The sequence below is a fragment of the Eriocheir sinensis genome, chromosome 4 (genome assembly GCF_024679095.1).
Source record: "Eriocheir sinensis breed Jianghai 21 chromosome 4, ASM2467909v1, whole genome shotgun sequence".
Taxonomy (NCBI): domain Eukaryota; kingdom Metazoa; phylum Arthropoda; class Malacostraca; order Decapoda; family Varunidae; genus Eriocheir; species Eriocheir sinensis.
The window spans coordinates 13,424,212-13,449,737 of NC_066512.1; the positions used below are offsets into that span (position 1 = coordinate 13,424,212).

A 25,526-nucleotide genomic window follows, 5' to 3' on the forward strand; every position below is an offset into this window, starting at 1 on the left:
TTCACTCAAAATACAGATGTACCCAGATCAATTAGCTATTCAGCACATCCCTGCTGGAACTAACCATACCAAACGAACAATTGAGCGCCGAGCAGACCGAGGTTATATATAAGAGTCGAAACTGTTTGAAGCGTCAGTCAGCTGGGGCGAGAAGGTGGTGCTGCTAAAAGGTATATATTCGCTGTGCTTCCGTCAATTTTCTTCTTTTATATGGTCTCTTAAGTCAGTAGTGCCTCCTGCTTGCTGCTCCAATGCATGGTTGTCGCGCTGTGAGACCTTTCTGCTTGCTGCTTCTATTTCTGTCTTTGTTTCGGTATGAGGCCTGCTTGCTTCTGCCGTTATGATATGCTGGCTGGTCAAACATAGATGTCGCTATGAGATAACTGGCTGGTTGAGTGTCCAGAAGTAAGTTGATCTGCTGGTGTTAGGGACCATGCTGTCTGTACAGACGATTTTTTCTTTATTTCATTGCAGCCTCTTCAACGGGCAGTCAGGGAAGCTCCAGGTAAGCGTCGGTGTAATCTAGATTTTTTTTTTTTTTTCATATTTCTGTGAAGCTCATTCATCCTCGCCTTCATGTTATTAGGTAGAAAATTGTCTGTGTAGGTTCCTGGCGAACTGTCCTTTGTCCAGCAGGCCATGGCGTCGGCGAAGAGATTCACGAGGACCGACCGAGTCGTGGCGGTGGTGACGGTGTGTCCTTTGCTAGGAGGGTAGATAAGAGAAGCGAGAGCTTGAGTAATGTATGTAGGGTAAGAGTAATTCTCTAATTGACAAATAACTGCGGATGCAAAATTAGGCTGTCAAAATGCATGTTTACCAGAACATGTGGCACATCTCTGCTCAATATACATGGTAGATTCTCCATTGTTGATCTACGATGGGCTGGTGAGCCAGCGGTGCCGGCCTGTTCACTGTATCTTAAAATTAACTGTAGTCAACCAGTTGAGGAAACCGTTATAGCTTGAGTACGATAAATAATGCGTAGGGCACCTATACAGGTGCGGTGACTCCTTCCCGCCGAAGTTTCATTTTTGCTAATTCTAATGGTGTCCAGTGTTCATGGGTAAAAATGCTGGAGAAGTATTGAACAATTGGGGTTCACTTGATCATACAAATTATTCTGTGTAACCAGCAGTCTCATCATCTGAAGTCTGTAAAGGATTCAGCTACAGGTGAGCAAACGAGGTGAGCACGTGGGGGAATACTACCCCCGAAGTCTTACAAAATGTTGCTGGGTGTGGGATTTTTTTTCTGTATCGCATACGGAGTTTTGTGGCTTTGATTGTTTGTATAGTAGTGTTTAGTTTGTAGGTTTCTTGGTCAAGACTGGAAAGTAAGCTATCTTTTTACAGCTAAACAAAAAATGTAGTTTTATCCAACTTTGCATGATAATTCATGTCAAGTGTGATTGGAGTCTGAAATACAGGCCTGGGCAGTACACTTTTTATACAACAAAAGAAAGATGACAATTTGAATCTGCAGTAGAATCAGTGTGCCCATTTTAGTTGCCGGAGTAAAGTATAGCCTGTGTAACAGCTCTTATCACTAGTATTTTTTCACTGTGGTTCCTGTTCCTGCAATTTAATTTCTTTTTCCAGGTTTCATGCAGCTATTCTTTTTTATTTTGTTTTCTATACTGTAAAACTTTCCTATGGCATCATTTAGGTTTTCCATATGGCTGCTGTAATTCTCTGCATTTTTTCATCTTTTAGATGCAAGTCATTAGGTAATAAGTGACTTAAGTTTTCTTCTGCATTGCATAGGTCACTCTTTATATCTGAAATATGGTGCCTCTTGTGATTTATTTAAAGGTATTAGTTCTTGCTCTAAACCACAAGATGTAGTGTTGTCATAAATTTCCTTTTTCTATTTGGCTTAAAACTTCAGACTCTGGCTTCTAATTCTGCGTCCCATTTAATAGTATCCTATTTTTCAATTTTGTTCTTATTTTTGCCGTTTGTTGACTATTCTTACCATGTTTTTTGGTTTCTTTACACCATATAATCAATATACCACCACCCTCATTTTTTCTTTCTAGCAACAGCATCATTATGCTTTTGGATAACTCCTTTTTCCATTAGTTATTCTATATACATATTGCAGTTTTGCATGATCAGTGTTTCCATTGAGGAGGCTCCAATCTCTCCTCTAGGTACTAATAGCATTTTAAAGCCTCCTAAAATTTCATTATAAACTCCATTTTCTGTGATATAGTTTATTTCAGTCTGTTAGATTGTGACAACTGTGCCATACACATAAATCTGCTAAAAGGGCCATCATCATCATCATCATTTAACGTCCATTTATTCCCAATGGTGGGGTTGGACGGGATATGAGCTGCCTCCACTGTTGCTGGTCCATAGCCATTTCTTCCGTGATGTTCAGCATCCTCATATCTTCCTCCTCCACCCTTCTCCATTTCTTCCTTGGCCTTCCTGGTGGTCTTCTGTCCTCTACCTCAAAGTTTAGTGCTCGTCTCAGGATGTGTTCTTCTCCTCTTTGTCCTCACATGTCCAAACCACCTTAATCTGGTCTTACTCAGTAACCCCTCCAGGCCACTCCTTCTCACTACTTCTTCATTTGAAATTCCATTTTGCCATCTGATTCCCATCAAATATCTAAGCATTCTCACATCACACCGTATCAATAGTGCTTCCAGCTGTTTCGTCGTAACCCAAGTCTCTGCCCCATATAGGAGCACCGATCTCACACCCGCTCTACACCTGTGCTCTGCTGCCAAGCGGGATATTCTGGTTCACTAATAAGCTTGCCAGCTCTTCCAAGCACAAGCTATCCTCCCTCTCACTGCAGCTTCTGCTCCTCCTTCACACCATATGATATCCCCAAGGTAGCAGAAGCTGTCCACTACCTCTACAGGGGCCACATTTTTCAAAAGGTTTTACCCACAAGAACTTTATTATTGGGGTATCATTGGCCAAATCGAGGGAACCAATTTTAATTGTTGCACTACTAAAACCTAATTCTTATTCTAAAATTTTCATAATTTTATGTCACCAGTTTAACTGGGATGTTGATCCTGTGCACCCTTGTCTGATGCCACTAGTGATGTCCATTCCCTGTTGAAATCCTAAATCAGTGGTAGTTTTGTCTCCACTATATATTGATTACGTCAATTACTTGTGAGTGGCTTCTGTACTAATCAGTGGGGAACATGTGCCGGGGGTGGGGGGGTTGGGGTGCTTTCGCTCCACTTACTCGCGGCCTCCACTCCTGACGTTTCCCCCGAGCATGCTCCCACACAGCTGTCCTCTCCATCCCAAGTCAATAGACTTGCCCCAGCCAAGAGTTATGTGTGCATCCCCATGGTCTCCTCCATTCATGGTTGTCTTCCACAGAAACAACCCTATGAGCAGGATTGACATCTGGTTGGTGTACCACATGCCTATTTAGCTGGAGCTGGCATTCACAAACTAAGCTGGTAACAGGTCTCTTCATTTTCGTCATGTAGTCACTGGCTTGACATAATCATTCCAGTGAAACTCCATAATCCTACAGTCACTTGGTACCAAAGGCATTGACATGCCTCTCCAGGTCTCTGTTGTGTCCACATCTCACAGCCATACAGTTAGGCAGGGAGCAGAAGCAACTTAACCCATCCGCTGCGATTGGAACGAATTTGGCTTTCACTGGTAGCCTGATAACATATACTCCCAGGTCTTTCTCTGCCTCTGTGGTGGATAGTGGAGTGTTTCCCATGTGGTATTGGTATGCTGGATATCCCCTCCCAAGGTGCAAGACTACATTTTTCTTCATTGAATTGTAGCAGCCACTTTTTTATCCATTCCTATAGCTTGGTGATGTCTTCTTGTAGGAAATCCACAGTCAACGGGTTAAACATTTGACTCCTTGTCTGCCTGCATAGATACCGACAACACCATATACTCTTAATGAGTGAGTCCATAATGCCGTGGGCCAGGTCAATCTGTCAAGTGACTTTTTGGTAAGACCCACCATTGTTATGCACTACTCTACCAAGGTATATGAAACTTTTGGTGGTTGACATCCTCACCGTATGCATGGACAGACTGAATTATCATGCAGCAAGCTCCCAAATGACTAAACCTTGGTTTTGTCCCAAAACACCTTCAGTCCTAGAGGCTTTGCCTCCTTGTACAGTGCTTTGAGAGCCATCATCAGGATCACCAGCAATCCTGTGAGAAGTTCAGCAGTAATAACAAGGTCATTGACCTTGATGATGCCTCCCCCACACTTTACAGCACTCTCAGTCCCAGAGTAAAGGCCTTGCAGGAATCTCACAGATCCATAAAATGTCAGTGCCTCCTGTTGCACGAAGTCAGAAGCCTTCTTGATATTGACGCAGGCTGCGAGTAACCCCTGTTGAAACTTGTGTTGGCATTCCACAAGGACACAAAGTACTAGGATATGGTCAAATTTTGACTTGCTGGGCGTGAACCTAGACTGCTCAGGTCTGTGAAGCAGGTGAGATTGAATTCGCATCAGCAACAGATGAGTGAGCCCTTTGTTCAGCATCCTGGGCAGTGTAATATTACTGTAATGGTTGTAGTCCTGTTCCCTTTTCTAGTAAAGAGTAATAGCACTGAACTGTCACACAGCAGACAACACCATATGCAACCCAATGGATCATGGCTTCACCCCCGACTTTCAGCCTTGGACACACTCCAATGCACTCCCCGATTGGTTTGAGTTTTACTTGTAAAGGTATGCCACAACTCTCCAGGGTCCTCCAGAGTGCCAAGTATTTCAAATTGATTTGAGACTGTTACTGCAAATTCCTGAGTACATGCTTGATTCCTAAGTTTCTCAAGATGGAACCCTGGAAGGTTGCATCTTTGAGTTTTTCTTGGACCTGATGCGTATCCTTAGTTTTGCAACAAGTCTGCGGTTGGTTGAAAGAACTTGGCACTCTGGAAGACCTTACAGTTCGGGATGATCCTCCAGCGAGTGCTAACAAGGATGTGATCAGTCTCCTTTGCTACACAGTCTGCATTGCTATACCAAGTCCAGTGGCGAGCCTCATGTCTCTGGAACCAGGAACCAACAATCCTCAGCCTTTTGGACTTGGCAAAGTTCAAAAGGCTGTATATGTTTCTGGTGCCAAAGCCATGGGGACCAACACATAACTCTGAGCCAGCTCTCTCTGTGCCAGTTGATGCATTGAAGTCACCCAAGACAATGAGTGTGTCACGCAGGGGCACCGGTCAACTATAGAGTCAGAACTTGGAGTAGAACATCGTTCGCCTCAAGTTCACATATTTTGGTTGGGGCCTACACTGCAGTAAGAGTTACAAAGCCCAAGGTGTATGTCAAACTTGCCAGCATCATACGCTCATCAACTTGAGTAACCCCAACAGTAGAGGACTGCAATCGGCTAGATAGCTACTCCTTTCAGATAGGCACCATTGCTCTGGCCTGAGTTACCAGTAGTAGGTATAACTCCCACTACTGACCTATCCATTGCTAGGCCTCCTCATCCCAGAGAACCCAACTATGTCCACTCAGCCTAAGAGTTCAGCTGATAGATGGGGTAGTCACTGATCCTCCGAGAGGCCGAGGGTGTTCCAGGCAACCACACTGAGGTTAACCCCAGGTTTGGCTCGATGAACTCATGTCTCGTCAGCACCACCATGCCGGTCCCCAAGAAAAGGGAATGGATTTTGTATTCCTTCAGAATCTCAATTAGTATTTCTCTGAACTGAATCAAATGCCTTACTGAAATTTATTGCACTAACTATTAAGGGCTTTTGGATTTTAAAACTTCCACACAAAACTGGAGTATAAAGGTTTTGATCAATCTTGCCACCTGGAGTGAAGCCACCTTGGTTCTCATTATCTTCATTGTTGTGGGATGTTTCTCAATTTCATATTTTATTATCTTCATTAATATTATATGTGAAACATTTGTCAATGCAGTGGGCCTTAAATTCTTTACTGTAGGGTTTCTTTTCATTCATTTTTGTTCTTGATCTTTTCCATTCCATTGGTTTGTCTTTACCATTCTTTTAATTTTCCAAGGAGTTTGATAGTTTCTCCAGGCATGTCACTTTTTGTAAATGGTTTGTAGAATTCAGCCTTCAGACCATCATCTCCATCTGATTTGGTTTAACCTCTAAGGGATGCAAAAAATCTAAGGAGTGACCCAGGAGAATGCAAAAAACAGCCGTTTTTTAAGTTCATTTTTCGTAAAAGCTACTCATTATATTACAAATGAAAATCGTACCAGTGAAATAACTAATGATAATGATTAGAAATAAATAATTAAGATCTGCGTGTGCACATGAGGTAAAGGACTTGTCTTTATGTTCAAATTTCCTTGTGTTGGGATGCCCAAAAACAAAAGAAAAACTGTGTCACAACTAGCTGTGTGAATGAATCTCTAGGCCTTTGTATGTGTGTATTTAGTCGTAAGGTTGTTGATTAGTGTATTTCAAATGTAGAACAATAGCGAAGGTCACGAGGAAACAAAACAAATCCAAGAAAATGGAGGCATCCGCATGTAAGACACTCATCCTTTAATGGAACCCACCAAAATTTGTGCCTGCGGGTCACTTGTCCTTTAGGGGTTAAGTACTTGAGGTTTATCATGTTATCGTTATATTGTATAGTAATGATTTTGTGTGTACTGAACAAATTTAAGGTGGCTGTATCTAGTTGATCATGTTCCTGTTCCTACTTTCCATCCTCCTCAAGTGTGGGTTTCAGATATTCTAATTAATTATATTTCTTTTAATTTTTTCTCCAATGTAAGTATTCAGTCGGGTATATAATGCACAATGTCCTTTTAAATTTTACATTAAATCATTGCTAATGTACTCAGCCAGGTAATTTGTAATTCACTTAAATTCGTGTGTTTCAGAACATTTGAAGACTTGACAACAGGCAGCAATGGTGCATCGAAAGCCTATTAGTACTGGTGGTAGAAACTCTGTCTACACCCACACTCGAAGAGGCATGGCCATGGGAGGCCAGCCGTCCAGCTCCCCTCATCTGCCCCTCAGCCACTCAAGCCCAGTGCGTCAACCCAGTAAACCACTTCGCAAAGTCCAGTGGGGAAGCGGAGGACACCACGGCCACTTTGATGAAAGCAATGACAGATCATCACCCTACTTCTGCTATTCAAGGGATACAAAGAGTGCACCATTGAGCGATAACTTCGGTAATCCTAATAGGAGCCCAGTCGGCATGAATTTTGACAGTGATGGTGGGAGCATCCTAAGCAGCCCAAACAGTGCTTACAGCAAGTGCAGCAACGGTGGCAATAGCAAGAAGCCTGTTGGGCGGCCATCTAACCCTCTACGTTACAAAACTGAACTCTGTAGAAGCTACGAAGAAAATGGAGAATGTCGGTAAGTATATTTGAAATTATATTAATGCTGTTAACCCTTTTGTGTGTGAAAAATTATTTCTTTTGTGATGGACAAATGCTATGGATACTTGTCAAGAAACAAGAATTTTATAAATGTTTAGGCATTAGAAGCAAATGCTAAGATAGAGATGATTGTACATTTGAACACTGAGGCAAATATCAGAACATTTCAGTGATAGTACAAAAATAAGTGCCCTGGAGTGACTGCATATTTAGCATGGATAGATTATTCTTGACATTGCATTTGCTTTATAGAGGGTGCGGTTGGTCCAAATTTGTTTTTATTATTTGGGTTATGGTGATACTATTTATGCACGAAGTAAGGGGCACCATATACATGAATTCTAGCCCCTCAAACCCGATCTAGGATTCTTAACTTTTTTTACCCATACAGTGGTACCTTGTAATTCGAACAATTTCCAATTCGAACACATTTATCGAACAAATCTTGTCCTCCAATTCGAATGTGCGTCGCAGTTCGAACACAAACAGATGGCTGCAGACAACGCCACTAGTGTAGCCAAGTTGGTGAATGTGATACCGCGGACTCCAGTTACAGCTTGACTCTGCTGGCACTGTGACCAAAGTGCTTATCTCCCCCTCCTTGTGACTCGATCCCACCCATCTGTGTGTGTGTGTGTGTGTGTGTGTGTGTGTGTGTGCACGTGAGAGAGAGAGAGAGAGAGAGAGAGAGAGAGAGAGAGAGAGAGAGATTTACATAGATTTACATAGAAAATCAGACCACACAGACCCCCATGGTCCAGACTAGGTGGTCTGTCCTTAAACCTAAGTGATTTTACATTAATCAGATGGCTCTAAAACGTTGCTTTTCTACTCTGGTTAATATTAAGTTGAAGGAAGTGACGGTTGAGCTTGTTTTTAAAGGAGTCAATCGTGTTACACTGGACCACTGATGGTGGGAGCTTATTCCATTCTCGCACTACAACGTTGGTGAAGAAAAATTTGGTGCAGTCTGAATTTACTTGTCTACATTTGAGTTTTGTGCCATTGTTCCTAATTCGCAAAGTGTCATCGATCATAAGCAATTTTGTTCTGTCTACATTCGTGAAACCATTAAGTATTTTAAAACATTCGATCAGTTTTCCTCGGAGGCGACGTTTCTCAAGAGAGAACATGTTAAGGGTGGAAAGCCTTTCTTCGTAGGATTTGTTGCGCAAGGAAGGGATCATTTTTGTTGCTCGACGCTGAACACCTTCTAGTTTAGCAATGTCCTTTGCAGAGAGAGAGAGAGAGAGAGAGAGAGAGAGCAGCCTTTCTCTCCCTGTGATCATAAAGAATTTTCAACGCTTCTTTGTCGTCTTTGTATGCTTTATGCTTTTTCAATCGAGGCATGCTCAGTGAGGGAACAAGCTGAACATAAAGAATCTGTGCTGATACTGACCCACGAACCACCAAACACTGTAACACTCTGCGTATGTACGTACCTACACGGAGCATCGCTATTGGTTGAGTACAACTTAGACGTGTCTTCAGGAAAACAGATTATTAGCTACTTGAGAATAACAAACCAACTAACAAACATTAGAGAATAACCAATAACCTGAACTCGAATGGAAAATTTTCGAACACAATTAACCTGCGTTCGAACTTGCTTCACGCATTTGTATGTGGTATCGAACCTGCTTCACGCATTCGTTACATGTGTTGGCAATATTCAGTTGACAATATATGTCTGGTTGACAATATTTGAGTGATCTGGCCACAGGGCACAACAAACTCATAAAAATGTTAAAAAAAAAAAAATGAGGATTTGGGGGGCTGGAACGGATTATTTTTTTCTACATTAATTTCAATGGGATAAATTGTTTCCTAATTCGAACATTCTCAATTCGAACACCCCAAATGAGCCAATTAAGTTCGAATCACGAGGTACCACTGTATATATGGATCTCCAAATTTTGGTATATTTTTCAAATCGCATCTTCTCTTGTTCTACACCCATGAAACATGTAGCCTATGGTGAAATAACCTTGTTTTGGCAATGAAAACAACACATTTACATTTTACTGAAAGTCCTTAGTTTGTGGAATATGAATTTTTACTTATCAGTGCCATTAGCACTCTTCTAGAGGTGGGAAAAATATTCTTTGAAAATTCAGTCATTTCAGATGTGAAGAAAAGGAGGTGTTGTTTCAAGTTTAGGCATTGAGTTTGTTTCATTGAAGTCATTTGAAAAATGATGGAGGAGATGTAGTTCAAAGTTATAAATGTTGTTTTGAGAAATGGGATGCATAATACACAAATATAAGTGATATCGTGGTATTTACCTCTTCATTTCTTAATAATCATATATAAAGTAATATTTCTTCATGTTCAATCCTATATTTTGATGTCCAGGCTTAAAAATCTTCATTCTTCAGGCTCATGGTCCCCCGATGCCCCGGGGTGAGGCATGGTATTGTCTCACAATACCATGCCTCACAAGGAGAGGGTCTCATAGCTGCCCAAGCTACTCTTTGTTGCCAGTTTTTTTCTAAAATCCTCCACAAGCATAGGCTTTCTTATCCTTTTTAGTTTCCTTCTTCTATTTGAGTGTTTTGTTCTGTGTGCTGCTGATATATTGATTCTTCGTTCTTCTTGAATTTCCATGGAGTAGTCAAGGGTTGCAGCCACAAGCCCTACTATGCCATGGGAAGGAAAGTCTGCCAGATATCACTTTTTTTACTATTATAGTAGTACTTCGTTTTCGTGGCTTCCGTGGTCTAGTGGTCAGTGTGCCTGGCTTCTACTCCGTGGGCCCGAGTTAGAGTCCTGGCCTGGGCAGTCAGCGTGCAACTCACCCATCTGTTCATCCTCCCTCTCGGGCTGGTCGATAAATGAGTACCTGGAGGCTGGAGAAGAAACCTGGGGAAAGTAAACTGTGGTAACCCAGATGTCACACTGGCTCTGTGTCCCGGGGTAATGGGCTCCCTTCTACCACAGGCTCAAGGGCCAATGTTACAAAGATGAGCACCGAGGCCACGCGCTGCTACAGTGTATGCCCCCAACTTTACCTACGTTTACCTTACCTTAGGTTTTCGTAGATAACGGCAATACACAGCAGTGACTGGTATGCATCATGAGGTCATGCTTGAGGCAGTGGGGGTCCATTACGTGCCCATAAAAGTGAAATTATTGCGAATTTTGATGAAATACACGGTACTTCGTATTTACACTCGAAGGCAATACGAGGGTGAATGAATTTTTTCCCTGAAATTGCGTTTTTCACCATTTCATGAACAAACGCCCCCCTGAAGACTTGTTCCACCAATCCCCATTCATCTCTAATTCTTGTACATTCTTGACAAGTCACTGTCTCAAGAATGTAGCCTTTCTTTGATTCTAGTGTAGCATGAAGCATTGGGATTGAGTCTTTATCCATGTTTTTGTTGATGTTTTTCTCATAAGAATGCCCGGAAGCTTCTTTGGGCAGTTTTCTACTCTTTCCTTGATCAGGATGTTCTTGCTGCTTCAAATATTTAGTATTTCTCTTTTCAGTATATTGTTCCCCTTTTACTCAAATGTTCATGTCATCTTGCTTGTATGGCTTCAAATTAACAATGTTAGTTCGATCTTTACCTGATGCAACATTTTTCATTGTTGCACATTCTTTGCCTTCTCTTCCTTCCTTTTCCTTCTCTTCCTTAACAAACCTTATGAGGAAAAACAAGAACATAAGGAGACTGCAAGAGGCCGTTTGGCCTGTACAAGGCATCTCCAGATTCCCCCCCTACTTCCACCTGTCATCCTTGTCTGTGTAGCTATCAAGTCTACTCTTAAAACAGTCTATCATTACCATACTCACCAATTAAGTGACAGTTGAGTCTATTCCATTCCCCAACCACCCTCCTAAATCTATACTTTTCTAATTTAAATCCATTATTGCGTGTTCTATTCTGCTGGCTAATTCTCAGCACTCTACTTATATCGCCTTTGTTATAACCCTTGACCCATTTGAATACTTCTATCAGATTTCCCCGCACTCTTTGCCTTTCTAGAGAATATAAGTTGAGATGTTTAAGCCTATCTTGGTATGGGAGGTTCCTAAGCCCCTGAATTGTCTTGGTCATCCTCCTCTAAACTGATTTTAGGAAGTTGATGTCCATTCTGTAGGATGGGCACCAAAACTGAACAGCATAATCTAAGTGTGGCCTAACTAACACTAAATAGAGTCTGAGGAAAACCTTTGCATCTTTGTTGGTTACTGTCGTGTTTATAAAGCCTAATACCCTGTTAGCCTTATTCATCATCATCATCATTTCATCGACGCCTGCTCCTAGGAGCTCCCACCAGGGGATGGCCATGGCAGAAGTTTCCAACTTTCTCGATACAGACACTCCCTCCTTGCCTGCTCAAAGTGTCTCAAAGATCTTTACCTCCTCTCCCTAACGTACTCCTGCAATCTATCCCTCCATTTCACTGGAGATCGTCCTCTAGCATTCCCTCCCTCTATCTCATTCACATACACCCTCCTGGTCATCTTACTCTCCTCCATTCATTCCATGTGGCCAAACCATTTTAAAGTCTGTCGCTTCACTTCTTCCACCACTCCACACTTCTTCCCTTCACCCCTGTGACACATTCCAAAACACTCATTCACACTTTCATTACTCATTCCATCCATTCTACTCACACTACAAGCACTCCTCTAAAAACTCATTTCCACTGCTGCACTCTAGACCTCTGACTTTCCTTCCAGGCCCACGTTTCACTTGCATATGTGAGGGTTGGTACTATTATTGTATTTCTCAAATCCCTTTTTACCTCCATGCTCACACTTCTGCCATTCATGATTTATCCCAAAGACCCTACCACCCTTCTTCCTTGCAATGCCCTTTCTCTTACCTTTCCCTCCGTACCTCCATGCTTACACATAACTGATCCAAGGTACATAAACTCATTGACCTCCTCCATTTCTTCAGCTTTCAAAATTATTTTGCATTCTTTTTCATATTCAATTCCCACTCTATATGGGCATACAAAATCTACTTCACTTCTACTTCGCTCACAAACCATCACTTTACTTTTGTTGACATTTACTTTCAGCTTTCTCCTTTTAGAGACACTCAAAAACACTGACCAAATTTTGTAAGTCACTTTCATTTTCTGCAATGAGCACTGTGTCATCAGCAAACAGTATCGAATTCAGTACCCACTTCCTTTCCTCAGTGAACATTTTTACTTCAGCTTCCCCAACTTTGCCCTTCATTTCTCTAATAACACCATCCATATAAATATTGAACAACCATTGTGACATGACCCATCCCTGTCTTAAGCCCACTTTTATCTCAAAATGTTCACTTGTTTCTCCACTAATTTTGACACATGCGATGCATCCTCATAGAAAGACTATTGCACTAAGCAATTTTCCTCCCACACCATAAATCTTTAAAACATCCCACAATGCAATCCAATCGACTCTGTCATAAGTTTTTTCTAAATTCATGAAGGCAGCGTATAGTTTCTTTCCTCTTGCTATTTTTTTAAGTGCATAGCATTACATGGGGGCATGTGCACCACTGATCTGAATAATAATATAGTGTACATATCAGTGATGTGCACAGATTATCTCTCTCTCTGGTCTGAGGTGTTGCAATACAAGAATTCAACAGGCAAACGGCCCTTTGAAGAATTAGGGAACTATGTTATGGCTTGCCATAACAGTTCCCTAAAAAAAATTATGAAAATTATATATAAAACAAAAGTAAGCTGGTCACACGTCTGACAACCCTGGCAGCAGTTGGCTAGCCACGCTGTGAGGCCTTTGGAGGCCGTGGAGGGAGATAATGCGCACAGAGCCACTGAGGCAAAGGGCCTGTGTATCTTGCTAGATCAGCAGTTTGTGGCAAGTCTGATGGCCATGGAAAAACTGTTGCTGATGACCAAACAATTGTCAGACCACCTCCAGTCACCTGACCTCCAGCTGGCCTCTGCAGAGGACTTGGTGCAGTCTGTCATGTCTGGACTCTCAGAAATGAGGACTGAAGCTGCCTGGAAGGAGTTAGAGGAGGCTACTGAGGATTTGTGCAAGGCAGTTGGGATACGCACCGAGACTCGGCGTCCAGGTAGACAATGATCTGCTCCCAGACACCTGGATGAATTCATCATAACATCTAGTACAGGTCAGAGAGATGGAGCTACACCAGATGCTAGGAGAAAGGCCTTCTATGCTATCATAGATAGAATGCTCAATGAGCTGACCAGGCGATTCTCATCTAATGCCTGCAATGTTCTGATGGGTACTACTGCCTTGAACCCAAAACATACTTCATTTCTGGACAAAGAAGTGCTGTCAGGAATGGCAGCCAATTATGGAGTGGCAGAGGATGATCTTGCAGTGGATGTCCACCAATTGAAAAGACTCATAGCTAGGAAGAGAGGCAAGGGCCAGGAAGTGTCCACACCACTGGAGCTCGCAACCATGCTGGAGCCATACAAGGACACCTTCATGGATCTGCATAAACTTGTCTGCATTGCAGTGACCCTCCCTGTCACCTCAGCTGCCTGTGAGAGGAGCTTCTCATGTCTGAAGCTCCTCAAGACATACTTGAGGAACAGCAGTGGCAACAACCTCACCAGCAACCTTGCTGTAATATCAATTAATTCTAGGAGGGCCAAACAGCTGAACATTGATGCTATTATAGACACATTTGCTGCCAATCACGAGAACAAGCGCATAGTTTTAAAGTAACCTCTCGATTTAAAGTTCTTGGGCTGTTTACCATGCTCTAACTTCAACTGTTTTTCCTCAGATTGTATTAACTTCATATAGAATCATTCTTCTCTGCCATGTTAACTACGTACTTACACATGTCTATATATTTTATTTCTTCACTTTGATGACATTTTGTGAAGCCCCTCCACATTTTACCCCGGCCCCCCCTCAGCCCCCCCCCAATGAAAATTTCCTGGCACTGCCACTGTTTTCCATATACCTTTCTGGGTATACTCAGGAGACTTGTACCTCTATAGCTCCCACACTCCCCTCTCCTGCCCTTGCCCTTGTAAACTGGGACAATGATGGCTTTTGTCCAATCTGGCAGCACCCCCCCCCTCCCTCCCTCCCTTTCCATGCCACTTCACATATCTTGACCATCCATTTAACAACTACATCTCATCCACACTTCAACATTTCTGCTGTGATTCCATCAATTCCTGCTGCCTTTCCATTTTTTAATCTTTTTATTGCTTTATTTACTTCTTCATATGTTATACTTCTTTCTTCATATACTCCTCCTCTACCTCTACTCAAAACTGCTGCTGTTACAGCTGCTGGATGTCCACCCTCAAAATTCATAAAGTTTTTTAAATATTCTCTCCATCTCTCTTTCACAGCTTCCCCGTCTTTCAACATCTTTCCATTCTCATCCATAACCTCATTTATTTTACTTGGAGAGATATTTTCTGCATTTCTTTAATTTTTTACTTCTTTCCAATATGATTTCCTGTTCCCTCTATATTTTTCACTTTGTATTTTTCCAAAGTCTTCATCAACTCTCTTCTTACTTTCTTTTATTGCTCGTTTTAATTTCATTTTGCTTTCTCTATATTTCTTTTTCCTTTCCCTTTCTACTTGCTCAGCCACATTTCTTTCTTGAGTTTTCTTAAAAAGTTCCCTTTTCTCTTTTACTATCCTCCTTATTTCTTCTGTTCACCATGAATTTCCTTTTCTTTTTCCATCTCACCACTTTCATCCCTACCACTTTTTTTGTTGTAGTTACCATTACTCCTTTAAATGTTCCAAAAACTTTATCAATATTTGTACTATCTTTTACACTTTCCCATTTTTCACTTAAGGCCTCTGCCATTTCATGTTTATATTCATCTTTTATTTATTTTTCCTGTAACTTTTCTATCTTCAGTACTTCCTTTTTTTACTTCACCTTTCTTTTCAAACACCCACTTTTCTTTCAGCTTTAACTTTGCCAGCACTGCAAGATGGTCAGAGCCATCGAACATTCCTCTTTCTACCTTTGCGTCACAAATATCTTTTCTAAGCCTTCCATCTACTGTTACATAATCAATCAATCCTTTTTGCTCATGGTCTTCTCCCCTCCTCCATGTGTATTGGTGGATATTCTTGTGCTGAAAGAAGGTGTTCGCTAGGAACAGCCCCCTCTCAGCACAGACATCCACCAGGCACTCACCATTTTCATTTTTTCCAGGTATCCCCCATTTTCCCACCACATCCATCACACATTCATTACCCACTTTAGCATTCATATCTCCCATCATAATAAGTTTTCTTTCTTTCTCAAAGCTCTTCTGACATGTATTCACTTCCTCCCAAAAAGCTTCCTTTTCTCTCAGTCCTTTTTTACTTTTCACATTTACTGGTGCATATATACACACCCAAACATACTTTATTAAACCAACTTTTCCTTTCACCCACACAGTTCTTAAGAGGTGGGCGCGGTACTGAAAAATCAGCGGTTGCGGTAGTGTGATACCATTTTTTTTCTTTCCCAGTGTGGTACGTGGTGTGCGGTACTGCGGTAGCGGTAGTCACTAGTCAATACAAAAAAAATACTTCAGTGCCTATCTATCCTGGCTATCTAAAAACTTGAGATACAAAAACAAATAAAGAAGGGGACGGGAAGGGGAGGAGGGGGAGGGAAGGGAATGCAACTTTCCGAGGGAGGAGGGAGGGGAGAGGGAACACAAAGGAAGAACAAACAACAGCAGACCTGCTGGTCCTTACGAAGCTGTTTGTGACAAGCTACACTAACTATCTAATCAAAGGTGGAAGATGAAGGACAGCAAAGGTGAAGGCTCCTCCCCACCCCCCCATCCCTCCAGCCAAAGCTGGCAGGAAAGGAAAAAGAACCATGCAGCATGGAAAAACTGCATGGAAATTATGTAGGAAAGAGGAAAGAACTACCATTACTGCTACCAATAACCGGGCGATAAAAGCGGACAAGGACACCAGTATTCGAAAGAACTTAACGTTATTACGACAATGAGTAATATCTTAGTTGCTGGTTGGATTCAAAACACTTGTCTAATCTATTCCTGAAGGCCGTAACTGTTGTACTATCAACGACATCACAGGGTAGAGAGTTCCAGACATTAACAACTCGATTGAAGAAGTGTTTAGCTTCGTGCGACGAGAATCTTTTACCACTTATCTTCAAATTGTGATTTCTTGTTCTATTTGATCGATCAATTGTGAAGTAATCTTCCACATTAACATCACTGAATCCTTTAAACATTTTAAACACTTCTATTAGATCGCCTCGCATTCTTCGTTTTGATAGACTGAATAAATTTACTTCTTTAAGCCTTTGTTCATATGATAAATTTCTCAACCTAGGAATCATCTTTGTTACTCTTCGTTGAACCCGTTCCAACTTTTCTGTCTTTTCTGTAGTAGGGAGACCAAAACTGTACACAGTACTCTAGACGGGGTCAAACCAATGAATTATACAGTTTTAATATTACTTTTTCCGATTTATTATTAAAGACTCGTCCGATGAAGCCAACCAATTTGTTTGCAGTTTTAACTACCTCTGAACAATGCTGACCGGGCTTTAAATCGCTTGATATAGTGATTCCAAGATCCTTTTCTTTACTTACTGCAGAAAGTTGTTTGCCATTCATTACGTACCGAACGCGATTGTTATTTTTTCTAATGTGCAACACTTTACATTTGTCAACGTTGAATTTCATTTGCCATTGATTGGGCCAACGTGCAAGTCGATAGGAGGAGGAGGAGGAGAAGATCAGCATCATGTGAGAGAGGAGGAAGTGAGGGGTGGGAGGGAAGGAAGGAAGGAGGGTGGTGCGACAGCTGCAGTAGCACTAGCTGGGGAGGAATGGTAGGGAGGATATGGGGGAGTGAAGGGGAAGGGGAGGAATTTTCCGGCGTTTGAGCGAAAACTAAAGGTTACTAATACAGTAAACCCTCTGGTATCCGGCTTAATAGAGCCACGGGGGCACCTGGATGTGGGAAAAACCCGGATATGGTGGAGGTTAAGTCTACGGACCCAAAAGCCATACTTTTGCCTACCGCATTTAATATATCCTCGGCACAAACGAAGCTACTTAATATCATGCCCGTAAGCCCACGACAGCGTTCCACGCCCGCACATATATATATATATATATATATATATATATATATATATATATATATATATATATATATATATATATATATATATATATATATATTATTTTTATCGAAAAAAAAAAAAATCCTTTTTATTAACAATAAAGGACTCCACCGTCTTCCCTCATCCTTCCTGAATAAAATGCTTTTTGAATGAAGCAAATCGGTTAAGAAATGAGGGAGGAGAATTGAAAAGAACGCAAGCCATTTAACATGAGAAACTCCCAAGTGGAAACCTCCCCTTAAAATTGGGCCATGGTGAACATAAACAATGGCGGGCGGGGTGCTTGTTGTGTTGTGGTGCGCAAAGTAAAGAGAATCTCTTTACCTTGGTGGTGCGGTACGCCACCCAGGCAGAGCCTAGAGGCATCGCGCGGGCAATTTGAACGACTTTTGGCGGCACGTGACTATATTTATTTATTTATTTATTTATTTATTTATTTATTTATTTTTGAAAACTCCCGGATACGGGTGAGGTCAGATACGGTGCACCCGGATAAATGAGGGTTTACTGTAGGAAAGTCATGACGGGAAGAGTGAAACTTTATTCAAAGTGACCAACATATTAGAGCAAAACACATCAATTGCAACTGGTAATAGCGAGACCTTGGGAAAGCTCTAAGCACTGGCGTCTCAGGCCTCAGCAAAGAAACCATGTGGAAATTTCAATGAGAAGATAATTATAATAATAATAATAATGCTTTATTATTATTATTATTATTATTATTATTATTATTATTATTATTATAATCAAACAATATTGATTTTGGCTACATTGAGAGAGAGAGAGAGAGAGAGAGAGAGAGAGAGAGAGAGAGAGAGAGAGAGAGAGAGAATGATAAAATAAAAAAGTTACAATGAAGTTAAAAAAAACAGATATAGTATGTAGCCTACTATAGTCTATGTTAGGGGAGAGCGGTGATGATTCGGATAGTGGGATGGTCCGGCCATAGCACTTCTTGTAAAGTGTATGGGACTGAGTGCCGCGAGATTTTGTGTGAATGTGCAAAACTTTGTTGCCTTGGCCCACAAAGGGACAACCACGCCCTATGAGCTGTTCTTTTCGATGCAAGTCCGATTTTATGTATTTTTGCATCTCGTATGTAATATTTTCAGGGTGTATCGTAAGCTCTCACTTCAAAAACGTGCCAATTAGTGAGATGTAAATTATTTCGGTGATGCAGCGATGCACAGCGAAGGTATTGCCGTGTAACACGATCACCCAGCTCTCGTACTGGAAAAGGAGGGTGACCACACATTTGCTTTTTATAGAGTTGTGATGATTCGGACAGTTGATTTTTTCATGATTTTTATTAAATTTATATCAATTTAAACATTATAGGTGTTGCAGCGGTTATGCAAAGGTTAATTTGGTTGATTTATATTCAGGTATTGTGCTTGGGAGAAGAGAAGGAAGCCATAATACCCAAATTTTTGAGATATTTCTTGTAGTTCTCCTTTTATTTTTTTCCCTTATAAATATCGAGAGGATACTTTTGTCCTTATACAAATGTTTTGTAGTAGATATAATCTTGTTTATTACCCAATCAAACTTAAGTTATATTAATATTATGAGTATTATGAGTGTCCATGCCGAACCATCACCACGGGTGGGGATGGTTCGATCGATTTAGAAACTTGTCTTTCATCACCTACATCTGAAAACTGGAAATAGCTACGAGTGTCATACTAGCAGCCTAAAGAGCCAAATGATGGAGGAACATTTTGAGGTCAACAAAATTACACAACTTCTTAAACTTTTTTTTTCTAAATATTTTTCTAAAAAGTGGCTGAATCATCACCGCTCTCCCCTATGCATCAAAGAAAAATTTGTATGGGACATGAGATTGAGCAGCAATCATGTTAGTGCTTGCTTGTACTGTTGTACACTGCCATGTACAGTCATCATTAGAGGCAGTCATGGCGCGTCGCCTTAGGTTAAGTGACGAACAGATTTACACCGAGTTATTCATTTAGTATTTAATTTTGAACAATAACTGAAAAGTCAAAATGATTGAATCACTGATTCTGATGACTGATACTGATTGAGTCTGATTCACTGTAAAAAAAAAAAAAAAAAAAAAAATTCTGTGAGCATGCTGCGCTGCAAATGTCTTTGATAGTTTTCTAGGTACTGCAAAAAGTACCGCAGGATTTTTTAGTGCGGTCCGTGGTAGTGCGGTATTTTCAGAAAGTTTGTGGTAGTGCGGTACTTTTTTTGTGATGCGGTACTACCGCACTAAGTACCACACTTGCCCACCTCTGCAATTCTTGATCCCTTCCAACCATAATCAGTCATACCATTCCACACCCTTTCAGACATCACAATAGCACATCCTTCCTTACTCCTACTTCTATACTTCTCATCCATCCCCATCCATACAACCCCCCCAGGCACACCCTCCCATGTACCCTCTCTACCATCACTCACACCAGTTCCTTGAATATGTGTTTCACTCACTCCCAACACATCCACTCTACCATTCACAAAATTTTCAATCATCACTCCTCTTTTCCTCATCACCTACCCCATTCACATTTATAGACACCAGTCTCAAGCATTCCCTAATCTCCTGCTGCCCCCTGGCCATTGCTCCTGCCTCTAAAACTCTATAAAAGTATTAGAGGCCACCAATGAGTGGCCAGTCCAATGTAGTATTATGGAGACTTGCTCCTTGTCTGGGCTAAAAGGATTAAAAACATCAGCTGATGGTCGCTGCCCCCCTCCCTGTTGGCTCTACCCTGCAGTGTATACTAACGGTGCTTACCGCGTGAAGGTGAGGATGGGGTAGGCTACCTTCCCAGTCAGAGGGTAGCTGTATTGCTCTTTTCCCAATACCCCAGAGCAAGGGAGCTCTACGCATCGGCAACAAACGCACCACGGATAAACCTCATTGGTTACGTTACTGCCACTGCACAAAGCCCTATTCCTCACACTAATACATTGCTTCCTTAGCTTAAGGTCAGAGTTTACTAACACTTCCAAATCCCTCTCACACTCTGTCCTGCCTATCGCTCTAGAGTTTAAATTATACCCATGTAATGGGTTGCGTGTTCCTATACTTAGTACGCTACACTTGATGTTAAAATTCATCTACCATTTCTCTGACCAAGCTGACAGTTTGTTTAGATCCTCCTGCAGTGCTCTAGCATCCTCCCATGTCCTAATAGTTTGTTCTATTTTGGTGTCATCCGCAAATTCACCGATGTCACTGGCTATCCCATTGTCTATGTCAGGCGTTCCCAACCTTATTCTCAGGTGACCCCAATCATGCACCTCTAGACATGACTGCGACCCCATTAGTTTAGTTGTATATGTGTTATTATAATATAATAAAACCGTGTTTAATATTTTGAGTTCTTGGCAACCCCACTTGGGGTTGCGACACCAGGGTTGGGAAAGGGGGATCTATGTCATTGATGTAGATAATGTCACTGGTTATCCCATTGTCCATGTCATGATGTAGATAATGAATAAAAATGGGCCTAAAACTGACCCCTGATGAACCCCACCAGTAACACTACCCCATTCAGGTTTTTTACCATTAATGGTCTGGTCTGGATTAATTTCAAGTGTGTTTTGTTATACGCAGAGGTTGTGTTGGAGTATAGTGGAGTAAAAATTTGGGCAATATTCTGAGTGCTGTGAAATGTTGGGCAGGCATTTCCGGCTTCTTCCCTGATAATTTACGAGTGAGGCAGGGGTATGTCATTGCTTTATTTTTTTCAACACTTGCATGGACTGGGTATGAGGCAAAGTTGTTGATCAAAGTTGCTACCGAGCATCTGTTGGTGACATCAGGGAGACTGATCTTTTGTTTGATGATGATGCTGTACCTCTCATGGAAACTGTCAGTCCTGGTGTTGGCTCTTCAAGTGCTGCATGAAAAGGCAAAGTCTCTGGGACTGAGGGTCTCCCTGTGCCAAAACCAAGGTCCAGTAATTTGGTGGCTTGATGGATGATGCAATTTAATTTGTCCATGCATGTAGTGATGTTGAAGTCACCAAAAGTTTTACATATCTCGGTAGTGTAGTGCATAACAATGGTGGATCTTATCAGGAAGTCGCTTGATGGATTGGCCTGGCTCACGGTGATATGGAGTTTCTCAACAAGAGTATATGGCATTTTCGATATCCATGTAGGCGGACAAAGATTCAAATCTTCAAGTTGTTGTTGTGCTTCCTGCCTCACTATATGACTGAGACATGGACAGTGAATAGTGATTTGTAGAAGCGTGCTGATGCCTTTGGTACCAAGTTTATTCACAAGATCATGGAGTATCACCAGACTGTGACTGTGTTGAACCAGCGACTACATGTTGAAACTGAAACAAGCCCTGTTACCAGCTTACTCCATGAACGCCAACTCCCAGCTATATGGGCACATGGCATGCCTCCCTGATGTTGATTCTGCTCACAGGGTTGTTTCTTTGAGGCAACCCTGAGTGGAGGAGACCAAGGGGAGGCCCACATAAAGCATGGCTGGGGCAAGAATTGATCAATCCTGCCTGGATGGATAGGGCAGCTGTTGGAGCTTGCTCGAGAGGACTGTCGGGAGTGGAGATGGTGATTGAGTGAATGAAGTGAAACCCCCCAAGGCGTATTCTTCCCATTAGTTAGATAGCAGTCATATCCACAAGAGAAGGTGGAGAGGAGTGAGATATAGGAGGCAATTCGAAATTTACGATTAGTTAGGCCTATGGCATTGATGACATAGAATTTGCTGAAATGTGAGGTTGTGAATGTTGTGGGTATGTAATCAAGCATGGGAGCAAGTTTGAGTTTCTGGAAGGCTGGAGAAAGGTTAGCATTGTGCCATTGTCCAAAGGGAAAGGAAGTAGAGATGCTTGTAATAGTTACAGGGGGAATATTCTTGCTCAGGGAACCTGGTAAGGTATCTGGAAGTCTTAATGAAAGGATGAAAATAACCAATAAAACTGTAGGCAGAGGACAAAGTTGGGATTTAGGGAAATGAGGGAATGTATGGATACAAAATTTCACTAAACATTATGTTGAAAAGTACCTATGGAAGGATAAAAGTTGCTTGTTTCATGGAGTGGAAAAAATTGACAAGAGGGTTTAAGGAATGTGCTGAGGAATAGGGTGTGGGAAGTTTACTCTAAACTGTCTTTTTACAAGGATTCAAGTGACTATACACTTTAATGGGGAGCTGATTGAGTTTTCAGTGTTGTTGTGAAACAAAGGTGTATTGTGTCACCATGTGGCTGCTTAATGCTTGTGTATTGTTGTATGAAAGAAATGATTGTCAGAGTAATGAAGTTAGGTCAAAGGCTGAAGTGAGGAATTTGAAGCAGTTTTTGTTGGCAGATCCTTTTGCATAGGATAGAGTATTAACAGAAAGTCGGAGGGTGCTGGAGAGGATTGTGAATGACGGACGGGGTGTTTAAGAGTAGAAACTTGAATGAAAATATTGATAAAGAGCAAGTTTATGGTATTTAAGAGGGCAAGAGGGCAGACTAATAGTTTGCAAAGCCATACACTGTTAGTGCAGAAAACACTTCAGAATGAAAGATCTAGTTGGGAGAAGATAGGATGAAGTAATTTAGTTACTTAAAGACTGTTCTTTGGAAGCATGGTGGGAGAGAGCAGTTAAGGGTAGACAGGTAGAAGGTGCTTTGGAGAGAGTTATGAAGGAAGTATGAGCATGAGGGTAAAGAGGGGTATAAGAAATGGTACCCCCCTCAACCCTGTAGCATGTACCAGAGACCTGGACATGGAAAGTATCACCGCAATCATGAATGAGCTTTGTAGAAGTGAGTTATATAAGACACCCCCAGTGAAATGGATTAATAAAGTGGACTAGTGTTCAGGAGAGTTGGTTTCTGTTGGATTGATATATGCTGGTACAAGGAAAGTTGGAAATGCTTATACCGTGGTCAGGGAACTATGCATCTAAGATCTAGATAGATTAACCCTCTCATGCACCATGACGCGATTCGCGGCAAAACGGAATCGTCTACATGAACTTTTGACTTGAATCGCGTCAAAATTTTTAAAAAAATCGCCCCAAATAAAGTATCTTTCAAAACTGTGTCAAACTTTTTTGCGTCAAAGATCCAAGCTAGACTTATAAAATAAACTAATTGTCAACTCTCGTGCCTTTGGATGTGAAGTGATAATTGCCCGTGGCATAATGCTGTCCTCTTCACTAGACATTCTTTTTGTCAGATTTTGTGTGTGATTATATGCTCATGTTGACCTCTAAACACCTTCCTGCAGGGAATGGGATTACAGTAAATGACTAAACATAATTAATTTTGCTTACTCCACAGGGCTATGATACTTCATTCTTCTGAAGTATCAAGAATGTGGAAGGTCATGGTAGGCTGGTAAACAGTTTTATTTATTTTTGTTTCCACATTTGTTTATATTTTTCCATATTTTCCATATTTTTGATAGATTTGGGTCATCCTGCACTTTTGCACATGGAGAACGTGAGCGGCGGCGTGTCCTCCGTCACCCAAGATACAAAACTGACCTCTGTCGAACCTACCATGGTGCAGGCTACTGCCAGTATGGTGCTCGCTGCCATTTTATTCATGATCCAGAAGAAGCTGCTGGGTTTGCTGGCATGACAGGACACAGACTTCGCACCTGTCTAGATGGAACTGACATGACAGTGTTGGCTAACTTGCAACGTTTGTATTTTTATAAATTAGTGGAGGAAAATTTTGGGATTTTGAATACTTCAGGATATGGCAATGATCAGTTGAACTCTATTGAAACATCTCTAGAGTCAAACTCAGCATCTTTGGATATGTTGAACATTGGTCCAGATAACTTCTCAGGCATGACATCAAAATCACAACCCTTGGAGAATGTTTGTGTGACTCCACTAAACCTACCAGATTCCATTTTGGCTAATACAAAGTCCCCAGGGAGAGGAAACAATCAGATATGGAGGCACCCACATTTTGATGGTAATTGGTGGGACAGGGAACTTGAATACTGTGCACAGTCTTCAGAATCTGACTTGAATACTATGAATTTTTCCTCTGCTCCTAGATCAGTTACTTGGAACCCTTATGAAGTATCCAATGGGAAAAAATCTGTAATTGGAAATCCAATGGAAGTATCTCGTAGTCTGCTCATACCAACCGTTTCAGAACTGATTCATATGCCTTGAGCACATGTATACTATTATCCAAAGCTGTATCTGAATTTAAATTTAAATAGTATAACTTGACCTGTGGAGATGGTGTTTTTAAGGAAATTCAGTAAGGTTATGGATATATTTAATGATAGAATTTTAAGTTCATGTCAGTGGAATTTATTATGGTTTCTTTTTAATGATTTTAAATCAAATGTTTAATTTTGAGTATATAATTAAATCAGAATAATTATTATAATTTGTGACAAGCTCTTAATGAGTGAGTTAAAAAAATGCAGAGGAATGACCAAATGAAAGCTCAATAATTTTATTGCCGGTTATTGCTTACAACATTATGAGTTGCCAAATAGTTTAAATTTTATTGATTAGGTTAAGGAAAAATAAATCTTGTATCTTTTGCATCGTGCATGATACAGCAATTATATCTTAAATAATGTCGACGGCCTTTGTTATGACACAGAATGCCCTTTATGTTAAGAGGAACTGTTCATATTGGCACTATTTTATGATTTCTTATTTTTGTATATGTTTTGTGCTCTATGAAAATAATGAATCTTTTTAGTTAAACAAGGAGGGTAATGATTATAGTAATGAAACTTCATGCCAGCCAGCCTTATTATGATGTGCTTTACTTTATTTAATTTTTTTGCTATATAATGAAGTTTCTTCAGTATTGTAATAAAAAAATACCCAAGAAATTTTAATAGAGAATATTTGTGAGAAGTGTTAATATATTGCAGTTGTATAACGAACCCGTGAAACAGATAAACAGTGTACGGTGGAATGTTTAAAAATTGTTCTTATTTGTTAAAATTGTATCTAACTAAAACATTTTATTTCAACTTACTTGGATACAAGTTTTACATTTTAGTTCAATGAAAGATTCTACCCCTTTAATAAAATTAGACATAAGT

At 41.0% G+C, this 25,526-nt stretch overlaps 1 protein-coding gene across 2 annotated transcripts; it reads left to right on the plus strand.

Moving 5' to 3' along the window:
• Nucleotides 1-45: 45 nt before the first annotated feature.
• On the plus strand, nt 46-25,526 carry LOC127008635 (uncharacterized). 2 transcript variants are annotated; one of them, XM_050880924.1, is made up of 3 exons: nt 46-170; nt 6,860-7,349; nt 23,901-25,526. In XM_050880924.1, exons 2-3 carry the CDS (start codon nt 6,889-6,891, stop codon nt 24,625-24,627), a joined length of 1,188 nt encoding a protein of 395 aa, XP_050736881.1. In that variant the 5' UTR covers nt 46-170; nt 6,860-6,888; the 3' UTR covers nt 24,628-25,526. The 2 variants fall into 2 exon arrangements, with proteins under 2 accessions (XP_050736881.1, XP_050736875.1); XM_050880918.1 differs by lacking the exon at nt 46-170 and adding an exon at nt 475-505.

What these genes read in the sequence shown, in the direction of transcription:
- LOC127008635 (XM_050880924.1), top strand. Translation starts at nt 6,889, where the DNA reads ATGGTGCATCGAAAGCCTATTAGTACTGGTGGTAGAAACTCTGTCTAC. An exon ending in GAAGAAAATGGAGAATGTCG is followed by an intron (nt 7,350 to 23,900) that starts GTAAGTATATTT and finishes TATTTTTGATAG; the next exon opens with ATTTGGGTCATCCTGCACTT.